The 12,557-nt window shown below is 39.1% G+C and overlaps 2 protein-coding genes across 2 annotated transcripts in view; one reads left to right on the top strand and one right to left on the bottom strand.

The window, feature by feature from the left end:
- LOC138965688 (CD109 antigen-like) overlaps positions 1–725 on the bottom strand; it is a 45,784-nt gene extending 45,059 nt beyond the window's left edge. Inside the window, exon 1 of the mRNA XM_070337871.1 lies at positions 605–725. The gene's annotated coding sequence lies outside the window, so the exon portion shown is untranslated. The remainder of the gene's footprint in view (positions 1–604) is intronic.
- Positions 726–747: 22 nt separating this feature from the next.
- LOC138965715 (lipid scramblase CLPTM1L-like) lies at positions 748–12,450 on the top strand. The gene is made up of 18 exons (XM_070337895.1): positions 748–862; positions 2,182–2,345; positions 2,845–2,942; positions 3,270–3,459; positions 3,874–4,001; positions 4,301–4,376; positions 4,800–4,917; positions 5,283–5,377; positions 6,061–6,145; positions 6,562–6,665; positions 7,432–7,500; positions 7,820–7,870; positions 8,174–8,256; positions 8,809–8,843; positions 9,314–9,369; positions 9,676–9,720; positions 10,641–10,756; positions 10,948–12,450. Exons 2-18 carry the CDS (start codon positions 2,187–2,189, stop codon positions 11,057–11,059), a joined length of 1,620 nt encoding a protein of 539 aa, XP_070193996.1. The 5' UTR covers positions 748–862; positions 2,182–2,186; the 3' UTR covers positions 11,060–12,450.
- The last annotated feature ends 107 nt before the right edge of the window (positions 12,451–12,557 follow it).

Genomic DNA, 12,557 nt, shown 5'->3' with positions numbered 1-12,557 from the left:
ACGTTAAATCAAAGTTAATTTTACATTTACGGCTAATGTCAGTTTTACCAAATAAAAAGCATAATATAATGGTTAGATTAACATTATTTAAACATGTGTTTTTTTACGTTGAGTGCAAAAATAAAAAGAACCAAAATAAAAGTATAATATACTCAGTCATGATAAGTTGCTTTTGTCAAAGTTATCAATACATCCGTCCTGTCCCTCACAATCTTCCCCCTTCTTCCACAGACATACGTCCACCCACCACCATGCATTCTTGGGGGGGGGGGGGGGGATGATCTGCCATCTGTTTGGACTTGACTATGGGCTGCTGAGGGCAAATTGAAACCCATCTCAAATATCCTACCTGCGCTTTTGTGTGTGTAGTTCTCTACATCAAAACAAGCATCTTCTCTGAGAGAGGGAGAGAAAAGAGAGAGAGAAAAGAGAGAGAGAGAGAGAGAGAGAGAGAGAGAGAGAGAGAGAGAGAGAGAGAGAGAGAGAGAGAGAGAGAGCGAGAGAGGTTGGCTTGACGATACGGGTTTGATAAGATGAGCGTCACTGATCAAGACATCCAATAACGGAGTCAACAGAATTATGACGATCAGCTCTTGTTCCATACCAGATTAACTGAAGCCATGACTACACCGACAGAAAGAACCAATACAGCTGTGATGAAACTCGTGGAATTCGCCGACATTGTTTCGCCACTGCCTTGGCCCTTCAAACTCTCTTCGTTCCAAACTTTCCGCGATGTTGGCAGAGGGGACGCAACGCTGAAACTCAGCTCTTCTCTGCAAGAGGTACACGTGGTGTGTCGGCAAGATGCTATCGTGTCCTGGAACCAGTGGAGGGAGACGTTGATTACTTTGGCAATCATGTAAGCTAATTGAGCTAATTGCTTGAAAGCTGCCACTTTCTGATTTGCATCAGATAATTCAAAGTGAATGACACAACTAATCTGATATGTTGTCGCGTTTTCCTTTTTTAAATACCAGCAACATCTTGTGTGCCAGTGTCAGTAGTCTGCTAAAAGTAAAAGTCTTCACAAAACAAAGTGTCTGTACTATCAGTATCAAGAGAAGTTGTATAATATGGAACATGTGGACATCTGTCATAGTCTTTATTTAATATATGTATACATTCATGATGCATGTAACCGGAGAATGGGCATGGGAGCATTGAACTTTATCCTGCAGGATGGAAACTGCAGATCGATATATTGGACTTCGAGCCCCAACAGGAAGTTAAAAGAGAACATTTTGCCGGATGCATTCACTTCCTTACAGCTACACACGTGTATATAATTAACATCTCAACAAGTAATTAGTATATATACTTCACAATGCAAATAAATTACTTTGTGTGTGTGTGATTGTGTTAATATGTGTGTATGTCACAGACAAACAGATATCTCTCGACATGTATTTCTCTCTCTCTCTCGACTGTATTAGTGTATACAGAGATAAGAACAGCCTCGCTTTCACCTAGATCCTGCCTAAAAACATTGTTCAGACCTCATGTTCAGACTTGGCGTAATGATTCCGAAAGGACTACTTTTTAGCTGTCAAGTTCAGTCGTCCGCATACTCGAAAGTGAAAAAAAGATGAAACGTTTTGCTACAGTATCGGAGGATGAACTGTCGAAGAAGAAAAAGAATCTCGTGCCAACCACTACGCAGAAGACCATCCGAGTTGTCCAGAAGAAGTTCTGAAACACGTCACGTTCCAAATCAAAAGACGGCATTCTATTCTCTTACGTCACTTTTCTTGGTTTACGGTACCATTCGGCGGCTTTGCTACGAGTATGCCATAGTCTTGGTTGGCCGAGACCTTGAGGTGGAATGCGAGTGATTAGGTTTGTTGATTTTGCTCGGAGAAGTGGTCCGTGTTCAAGCAAGTTTCTTTCTTCTTTGAAAACAAAAACCCTAAGACCAGTGAATGTCGAGATATATAAATTGGATCTGTGATCCAAACATGCCTTTTGGTCAATCTCGATGGCAGTTTATTCCACTCGCCCTACGGGCTTGTGGAATAAACTTCCATCTCGATTGACCAAAAGCCATGTTTGGATCACAGATCCAATTAACGTATAATATATATATGTAGGAAGACAGAAACAGACAAAGCAGTTTTGATAATGGAAGTGACAGCATGCTATTTGAAAATAACATGTTTCTTTTTGTGTTATGGTTTTCAGCAACAATGGGTGGGATACCATGGACATGGCTAATAGTGGGGGCCTTTGCTGCCTACCTGAGCTACACCATGTGGATCATGTACAACATCTTCAGCCCACCCATGTGCACAGGACCGAATGCTGCCTGCGTCAAATCTTACCTCACCAAAAACCCAAAGATGGAGGTAATTAAGGGCTTGGGGAATGTGCTAGTGTAGCACGTGTGTGTGACTGTGAATGTGTGTGTTGCTTATGCTGCTAATTGTTTCGATGAAGTTCTACTTACCAAGCAGTAAAGGGTGTCTGTATGGCTAGAAGCAGCTGGAAATAGGTATGTGTTTGTGTGCGCACGAGTGTGTGTGTGTCCGTGACTGCATTTCTCATTGCACACAGTCTCTCTGGCTCTCATGCAAATGATGCTCAATTAACTTTTGGTGTTACTTTGTATGGGTCTGTACAACTACAAGTAACATAGTCATAGGTTTTGTATTAAATGCTTGATGTTGACATTTAACATATCTGTCTGCTAAGGGACTTGGTAAAGTACTGAAATTTAAGTCATTCCTGTTATTGTTTGTCAATGTCAGATACATTTTTATGGTTTGGTCACATTTCCAAGCTTTGGTTGCTTGCAGAGCTGGCTTGATGGCCTTGACATTTTTTTTCTTTTTATTTCCTGTACAGTTGGAACTGATGGTGTCCACAAAGATGTCAGCAGTTGCAGGAGACATGACCTCTGTTTGGAACTACAATAATTTTTCACTCATGGACACTGTTGAGAAGTAAGAGTTTGAAAATATTGATTGTTTCTTTAAAATATATATAGCCTCATAAAATTTTTACAAGATCCATGAGGTTTGACTTAGTTCCTGTTCAACAATATCATTCATACACAAAAAAACAACAACAGGAGTCATGTTTTGGTGGTTGCTGGTCCAGCAAATTGGTTCTGAAAATGATTTCATGGCTACAATAGTAAAGGAAAGAAAAGATCAAGCTGAGTAGGTTGCAGTGGTTTTATTCTGTGTATGTGTGGGGATGTGCATACAAGTATCAGTGTCTTTGTCTGTGTCTCTATAAGTAGCATTTCTAACATTGGGCATTTTCAGAGAGCTGAGTGTTTCCATCCCAGCGTCAACCCGTAAGAACGGCTCACTCTATGTGCACGCCTTTCTGTATCCACAAGGCAAGAGCCACTCGGCCAGCTCAGCTCTGGTCCGCACCTCCACTCTCATCACAACGTACGCCCTGCCTCGGGCCGAATTCATCAACCTTCTTGGAGATGACGGTGGTAACAAGGTATACTTCTGTCTTGTTATTTCACTCTGTTGTTTCAGTCGTTCAGCTTGACATTTGTCCACCAGATAGTGGTTTGATATAAGAGGATACAATTCACAAGAGAATACTGTCATTATCATGTAGTCGTATGCTTAACTGCATACGGGTTTGGGAAGGGGTATACTCATGCAAGAGCACTTCTGTCAGGTTATTTCAGTCAGGTAGGAAGTTAAAGTCTCAGACTGTACATTCAAGGTATGCATTATGAATAAAGATTGTCATCAGACTAAGACAGAGAATGTGTGTTTTAGCTGCAGTGTTACAATACATGCAAGAATGAAGGGCAGATGGATGCAATCCAGCTGTGAATAATTTCAGAGCTTTGACATGGCATAGTTTTAAGCAGCAGGCTGTATACATGTATTTTGGTTACAGACTAAAAAGCCAGGTGCAAAAAACAAACCACATACGCATTGGCGCTCAAGACTGACCATCAGTGTCATGTCGGACAACATCACCCTTGATCGCAGAGCTATCCCAGGGGAAATTTATCGCTACCTCAAGTAAGTACAGGTGTGGTGTGGTCCCCCTCCCTCACCACCACCACATTCAACACTTTTGTTTTGAGTTGTGTTTTTGATTCGTAGTTTACATTGATAACTGTGACAGTTTGGTCAAGATAATGGAATTTGCAATTGTGTAATTGTTATGCATGTGTGTGTGTGAGTGCATGCATGAGTTCATGTGTGTTTAGTCATTTCAACACAAACCAATTGTCCAAGCTTAATAATGAATCAAAGAAAAAGAGATGCTTTTTTGCAGACTGCACAATTTTTCTATTGACTTAACTCTTCCATGACAGAATCACGTCAGATGGAAAGTACTTCTACCCAATCCTATTTTTGGATGAGCTGGGTTTCAGACTGAAGGACCTACTGGTGAGTATATATTTTTCCAGTACGATTTGATTCCTGTCACTGGTTGTGGTTCCAGTATTTTTGACTGCCTGTCCATCTTTCGTGTTTTTGGTTCTAGCTGGTGATTTACTGTCTTTGATACGGAACATTTTCTTCTTATTGTGCTCCGTTGCAGCCACTGGTCATGTAAGACACAAACTTATTGTTGTTTGTAGAGAAAGCAGGTTACAGTTGATGGTTCCTTGGTAACTTAATTGTTTTGTTTGTTTATTAGCTTGTTTGTGTTTCAGTAAAGGTTTCTAAGCACAAGGCATCCTGGGAGTATTATGGCACTCTCATTGAATGAAACACAGCCTAAGAGATTTGTATGCCAATGCCACACTATTCAAGCATAGTTGATAGACTAAGAGAAAATGAAGTTTTTCTGTGTGGTTGTGCTTTTAGCCGGTCAATGAGAGCAGTACCAGCATGCCGTTGACTGTCACCTACACACCTATCTCCGTTGGCAAGCTGCGCATGTGGTCTAGCTTCCTGGAGTCCTTCAAGATGCTTCAAGGACTGGGTGAGTTTGGCCATTAATTATCCTTTGTCATAATTTTAAAACTTGTCTTTGTGAGAGCTTAACCATAAAGGCACAAAAATGTATTCAATACAGTTGTGCTTCTGTTTTGTGAACTGCAGAATTCTGAGGGGAAAAAATCAGGATTTTAAAGAGAAAGAATCTTTAAAAAAAATGAGTTAAGTGTGTGTTTTAATAAAGAGAAGATCTTAGAGAAGACCTTATTTTAAAGGGGAAGAAGTATTTAGGCAGCAAGCAGATGAAAAGTATTTAAACTGTATCATGCAATGATGCATGCATGGCATATGGACATTGAGTAACACAGAGTTTGAGTGAAGCCTTGACCAAAGTTTTCTTCTGATTTTCAGGCTTCACGGAGAAGGACACAGATGAAATCAAAGGAATATTTGCTGACACTAACTTCTACTTTTTGCTGCTGACATTTGGTGTTGCTGCTTTTCATGTGAGCTGCTTGACTTTTCTTTCACATCTTAGAAGTGATGCTCGTCTGTGTTTCCTGTGTACTCTTTCTTAAGTGTATGAAGGCATACTAATGTGACAGGTTGACAAAGTAGCCCCCCTTGTCACAGGCTGCTGCTCTGCTTTGACGGAGTTGTCTCCCTGCCAAAGCGCAAGCTATTTATAGTAGCTAGACGTTTTTGGTACGTCGGTAGACGGCACACCCGTGAGTTGTGGAGTAGCTGTTTGTGATGGGGTCTTGCTGCTGTCGTCTCCTGGTATGCTCTTGGGAACCTTTGCAGTTGTTATAGGGCTATTAACTTAATTAGCTCTAAAATCTCAATCCTGTTTGACTGGCTTTGCTTCCAAAGGTGATTCTTGTGCTTTGGGTACTAGGTTACACTAAGAGATGGTCATGTAAAGGTCATGGTCATATCGTTAGACTAGTTGAAATACCTATCCAGAGGAAATTGTGCTGGGAGTTAAGAAAACTGGATATGAGCTTGTTAGGAATAACATTGTCTTTTGTACCTTGTGACTATGATTCTAGTGTCCTTTTGAATTGATTAGCTGATTGTTGAGCAACCGAGTGTACTTGTAATTTTGTATGAAGTATGAGTGTATAGTCATAGTAGAAAGCAGTGGTCAAATTATAGCTTGGTATATAATTGTTTTTGTGGTTTTCAGCTGCTGTTTGATTTCCTTGCCTTCAAGAATGATATTCAGTACTGGAAAAAGAGGGAGACCATGGTTGGGTTGTCGTCCAGAGGAGGTAAAGTTTGTTTTATTTTTTAGTACAGTTGATTTATGGCTAAAATAATTCAGTGCTTTAGACAAATATAGTACTTGCCGAACATAAATGCAACATTTTGCATGCTGATGCATGGCTTTGTGTCTAAGCGCATGGTGAATAGGTGAATCCTCAGCATCACTACCTGTCTGTTTTATGATTTTCAGTTTTTCCTGAAATTATTATTTTTTTTTAATACATTTAAATGAACTATGCTATCGATTATCATACATAGAGTTTAGAGACTTAATGAAGTACAGTGCGTGTCTATTATTCCCCCCCGCCCCCCACACACACACCCTGAGAGTGACTGGCAATTAAAATGTAACATCCTCTTAGGACCAGTTTATCCTGGGACACGTATTGGTGATACGCTGTGAAACGTCTTTCTGTTCCAGTGAAATGGCGTTGCATTCAGACCATTATCATCTTCTTCTACCTGCTGGATGAAGACACCAGTCTGCTGGTCACCATCCCTGCTGGCATCAGTACTGTCATTGAGGTCAGTTGACATGTCTCAATACTTGTCTGTTGGTAAACCGTTTGTCTTGTCGGCGTGTAAAGGTGTGTGGTTTGCAGTGTCTGGTTCTTGTCAGAGCTACAATAGACTCTCCCCCCTTTAACCCTTTTGCTGCCTGTAGGACATCCTTGGTAATTTGCATTAACGGATAACAAACTGTTCAATAAACAACAAGAGAAGAAGGAGAAAAACAACAAACAAACAATGTGTATATGTCGGGTGTGTTCATTTATACATCAAGTGCACACTGTAAGTTGTCAGTTCAATTAAAAATTCAATTAAACACAGGTAATGCTTTGCATACACATATTCCCTTGCAGTGAACTGGTTTAGATCTCCTAAAACTGAGAAAGTCAGGTCTTAAAAAGGAGGGAGTCTTAAAATGGATGTAAATTTACAGAGGTAATGAACAGAAAATCGGAAAAAACAAGGTCCTTATCGAGAGAATTAGTCAGAATGGTCTTGAAAGGGTGTTCCACTGTAGTATTCACAGTGTGTTTTTCTGTCTGTAGATCTGCCTTTTCCATCCCTCCTCCCCCACCCCTCTTAACCACCCTCCTCTCTTATCCCCCCTCCTCCGCTGTTTTCACTGTTGATTTAACAAATTGTCCATGCATGTTCCGTCTGTCAGGTTTTCTGATTGCAAACTTTTTCTTCTGCAGTTACCACCCCCACTTTGAATGTACTGCAAGTTAGCACGGGATATGGAATCCTGTTAACTGTTGTATTATGTTTTTCTTTGTTGCAGCTGTGGAAAGTGAAAAAGGTTTACAAACTGAAAGTGAGGCGTACTGGATTTATAAGTTTTACTTGGGAGGTATGTTATTCTGATTCACATTTCTTCAGTTTCAAGATATGTTGAAAATAGTTGCTATATATTATGGTAGTGATCATGTATATATGAGAACCCGTTTGTATGATGTTTTTTCTGTTTGATTGGAATTGATGGACAAGACAGTCGATGTTAACATGACGTGTGTGTAATTTACGTCATTTCTTCACCTCTTCGTCCAATATGAAAAATAGTAAACATACAAAACCAACACTAATGTAGTTTATATTATCAAGACATATGTTTGTGTTCTTGCTTTTTTTGAAATTCTAATTGTGTATGCTATTGTTTGTGCTGTATTTAGTTTGGAGAGACAACAGCAAAGGAGAGGGAAACAGAAGAATTTGACAATCAGGTGAGTTCTTTTTGCTGAAGCACTTTAGGGGTTAAGATTTATCTCTCAGCTGATATAGGAAGTTAGAAGAAAGAAGATAACAAATGAAGGTACTGTATGGTGTACCTATAATATAAAGTACCTCTGATTAGTGTACACGTCCGAATACAAGACATTCTCTATTGTCCTTCTGAATTTCACTGAATATTTCTTGTTGCATGAGGACACCTGCACGGTAGGGTCATTTTCGTTGGTCCCAAGAACGTCTTCTCATAACATGTGCCACTGTACATGCGACTAGATACTGGATGTTTGTTGTTGCAGGCAATGAAGTACCTGTCCTATGTGCTATATCCACTGGTGGCTGGTGGAGCGGTGTACTCTTTGCTTTATGTACCACACAAAAGGTCAGTCCTACATTTTAAACCTGTTTGCTTATTCTTGGGTGCATTGTTGAAACCTGGGCTGGTTTGCACGAAGCTGAAACTGGATCACATCCAACTTGGCTGGAACCAGTTGTAAGGTCGGAATGATTGAAATCATATCTGCTCTTGATTTCAAGCTTGGTATGATCCAGTTTCAGCTTCATGCAGTCACCCAACCCAAGTGTCTATGTTTTGTGTCATTGGTATACTTTTAGGTGAGACAGAAGTTTCAGTATGAATAATACTTTTGATCCAGTGCACCTTTGAAATCTACTTGCTGAGCATTTTCCTGCCTTTGGTTGAAGGGGTACTGACATAGAGGAGGTCTTCTTACCATCAGTCTTCCTAATAAATAGACAAAGCCAGTGCATTTGTACCTATATAGAGTGTCAATCCAGGTCAGGTCCAACTGACCTATTGTCCTCTGAGGTGGGAACAACACTAAAGCAATGCACTAATCATAGGGTGACAGCCCCTGTCTCAACAAGTATTTTGTGTGTCCGTGACTGACCCTCTTGTACATTTGTGTTTCAGTTGGTACTCTTGGTGCCTACAGAGCCTAGTCAATGGTAAGTTTATCCTTTGTAGTCTTCTTCTTGTCGATCTCCTTTTACACTTGGATTTCAACTTCGGAGATGAAGCTGGTTGTCTTCTGTAGAGCCTCCACGTGTCCATACAGCGTCTCTTGTATGATCACTGGCCTGGGCCAAGTCTCACTCCTCAGGGGCTGGAGGCTCCTGCAATCCTGTAGGATGTGGGCTGTATCTTGTTCTGCCTCTCCACAGGGGCACATGGGGGAGCTAGGGCACCACACTCAATTTCTTGTGCAGATGTTGATCTTTTGTAGAGATCACAACTCTTTTTATGGATGCACAATTCCCGGAACTTTGTGATTTTTCACATTCTTATGGAAAGCTTCCAAGTGAAATCGTTTAGGATATGTTTAGTCATGTATATTGCTACTTTAAAATAAAAAATCGGATAATATGTTGTTTTTTCGGGACATAATTGTAACTTTTTGCTTTGATTTTTTTTTCAGGTGTATATGCTTTTGGATTTTTATTCATGCTGCCTCAGTTATTTTTGAACTACAAGGTAAGCTTTGTTTCTCCCTATTCATACTTTGGTGTTATATTGCATGCAAATATTTTTGTCTTTTTAGTTTTCTTACATGAATTGTTCTGTCAGGCAAAAGGTTTTTCGACTAACTGAGCTTTTGATTAATTCAATAATTGCTACCAAAACAAATGCTTGTAATACCTCATCTAGAAATATATACAGATGTGTCACTGAGATTAACATTGTTGCTTCATGTTTTACAGATTGAGGTAATGTTTTGCAACTGCACTGATTTCTTTCCTTTCTATGAAATTTACAGGAATGTTGTGTTTCTCATTTCAGCTAAAATCTGTTGCTCATTTGCCCTGGAGAGCGTTTATGTACAAGGTGAGTGCGTAATTGAAAAGTGCTGTGAAATAAATTCTGTTCGCATTCAATTTCTTTTATGTAGTTAATCCACAGTTAACAGGATTTCAGCTAAAATTAAAAAGTAAATAATAATAATAATAATAATGCAAACTTCTATAGCGCTATTCTAGAAAAATTTCTACTCTTAGCGCTTTACAATACATACATCGACCAAGCATACTATACACGCACAGGCAAAGAAACCGACCAAACAGAACCAACAAACTATACATGCACAGGCAAAGAAAACGACCAAACATACAATACACGCACAGGCAAAGATAACGACCAAACATAAGCAAACATACTATGACCAAACATAACCAACCTACTATACGCGCGCAGGCAAAGAGAACAATCAGCACATGTAATAATTACTGACAACTAATAATGCAGGCATACAGTGACAGTCCAATACACAGCCTAAGCACAAGAACCACAGTAGGCTTCTATATAAAAACGTGTCAACAGTACTATTTACACACACACAAACAGTGCTGACACAAAGCGCAGAAAATATATATACACGTTATTTTAGGCACTAGGTAGGGGGTGAGGTGGGGCGGGATGGGGTGGGTGGGGAGATGCTGGAGGGAAAAAAAATCACTTGCGCTGAAAGAGGTGTGTTTTGAGATTTGTCTTGAATGTAGTGAGAGAATCTGTGTGTCTGAGAGGCAGAGGTAATCTATTCCAGGTCACAGGGGCTTGAATGAGTATGTTGAAAACCAAAGACTTTTTTGTAGATGATGGCTAAAAATGTATAGAACTTGTTTTCACCTTATAACCTGTAATTTTCCATTTGTTGAAACAAATTTTGTTACAGAATGTTCCATTCTTTGTGCTGATTTTAACAGTGATGCTCAGGCTGAAACTTAAACAGATGAAATAATTTGTTGCAGGCGTTCAACACTTTCATTGACGATGTCTTCGCCTTTATTATCTCCATGCCAACTGCTCACCGCCTTGCCTGTTTCCGTGACGATGTGGTGTTCCTAGTGTATCTCTACCAGAGATGGTAAGATTTACAGGCACCTGTTTTTCACTGTCTGTGTTAAGATTGTTACTAGCTGTGTTTTGTTATAGGCAACACACCCAACCACATACACATACGCACACACATTTGATGATAAAAAAAATTGTATGATGTTGTAAGCGTGAATCCGGTTCTGTGAGTTTATTGAAATGTTTTTCTTTGTTTTCTTCCAGGTTATACCCAGTGGACAAGAAGAGGGTGAATGAGTTTGGGATGTCCTTTGAAGAGGAGGAAAAGGCGAAAGGAAAACCGGAACTGAAGGAAGAATCAAAGAAAACCAAATAAAGCATAATTAATGAAAGCTGTTAGAGAACTAGAAGAACAAGAAGAATGAAAGCTGCTGATGATTTGTGTTGTTTTGGGGACCAGTTCATCTCAAGTGCGTTTTAGGTGTGAAATGTTCTTGTCACATGGCGGTTTGATGCGTGTGCCTGAGTTTTTATGACTGTTACTTTGAGAATGAAAGTTATTTATTCATTTCAAGCTTCATAATTATTGTCCTACTTGCCTAGAGATTAATTGGTTCCGTATGACTCACTTGCTGTTGTGTGTATTTAGAGCACCGACACCTCTTTGTTTCTTAGATTCTTTTTCTTTTTGAGCAAATCAAAGTTATGAGCAAAATAATCGTTAGGTTAGATTTATTGATGGGCGACAGCCTGCGTCGCCACGTTTCATTTGAAATGAAATGTTTATTAGTTAGCTTCTGATCTTAGTGATTATTTTTTTTAAATTATTAACTTTATATGAGAGGGGATCGGGTAGTAAGCAAGTTTATATTTGAGCACAAACAAAATTAGAAAGTTAGGTTACATGTTCATAACACAGTGTCATTTATCATCAATTGAAAATAGATAACTCATGCATGTTCACAACAGTGCTGTTAATTTATTAAGTGTTTTTGTCTATGCAGCTACTTAAATTCTACAAACACTTTTGCACTCTCCAAGGAAGAATAGCTCACAAATTACAATGGCATAATGCATAAGTTTGTCATTGCATGGTTTTCATTTTTGTTTCTCAAACTGTATTGTGAGTATATGATGTGGAAGAACAGATTTTTAAGAGTATTTTAAATTCCTCTGTTAGCTTGCCATGTGTGTTCTGTTTGTTGTATTTATCACATAATATTGTGTTATATATAAGATTTATTACTGTTCGAATGTCAGTTGAGTGTTTTTTGGTGCTTGGAACTGCAAAATGCAGTTAGCTGTGCTAATTCTTTTCATTTTGTTGTTCACTTTTTTGTATCTCACTATCTGTGTTTCTATTTTGTTGTGTTCTGCCAATAGATGTAATCATTATTATTTTGTCTCATCGCTTTTGTATCTTGCATTGCTTATGTAGTAGAAATAATTAAATTAGTTTGGATTTATGTGTTTACAGGCTGGAGACCCGTTTCTGTCTTGAAATCCATCTTGTCTGGTTATTTAGCCCTTATTTGTTTTTGTTTGTTAAGAATCCGATGTTTATTACTGGCTTGTCTGACAGAGGGACACAATTCATTCACATGAAGTATTTTAGATTTACTCCATGTGTCAGTATTGTCCAAACCATAAATTACATTATGCTGTATTTTTGTTAGTTTTTTTTTCTTTGTTTTTTGTTGTGCCCCCCCCCCCCCCCCCCCCCACACACACACACCTCTTTGCTGTTTTATCAAAATAAATTGCCATGAGAAGCTTTTAGTGATGTTCTGTGTATGTGTAGTGTTTGTGGCTAAGTTAATTATAAAACAAGCACACTTGTTGCATGCAACTTGTTCAGTCAACAGACACCATAA

This window comes from Littorina saxatilis, linkage group LG1 (assembly GCF_037325665.1).
Source record: "Littorina saxatilis isolate snail1 linkage group LG1, US_GU_Lsax_2.0, whole genome shotgun sequence".
In the NCBI taxonomy this organism is placed as follows: domain Eukaryota; kingdom Metazoa; phylum Mollusca; class Gastropoda; order Littorinimorpha; family Littorinidae; genus Littorina; species Littorina saxatilis.
This window is presented reverse-complemented; position numbering and strand designations above follow the sequence as displayed.

What these genes read in the sequence shown, in the direction of transcription:
- LOC138965715 (XM_070337895.1), top strand. Translation starts at nt 2,187, where the DNA reads ATGGGTGGGATACCATGGACATGGCTAATAGTGGGGGCCTTTGCTGCC. An exon ending in TCAGACTGAAGGACCTACTG is followed by an intron (nt 4,377 to 4,799) that starts GTGAGTATATAT and finishes TTGTGCTTTTAG; the next exon opens with CCGGTCAATGAGAGCAGTAC. An exon ending in TTGGTGTTGCTGCTTTTCAT is followed by an intron (nt 5,378 to 6,060) that starts GTGAGCTGCTTG and finishes TGTGGTTTTCAG; the next exon opens with CTGCTGTTTGATTTCCTTGC.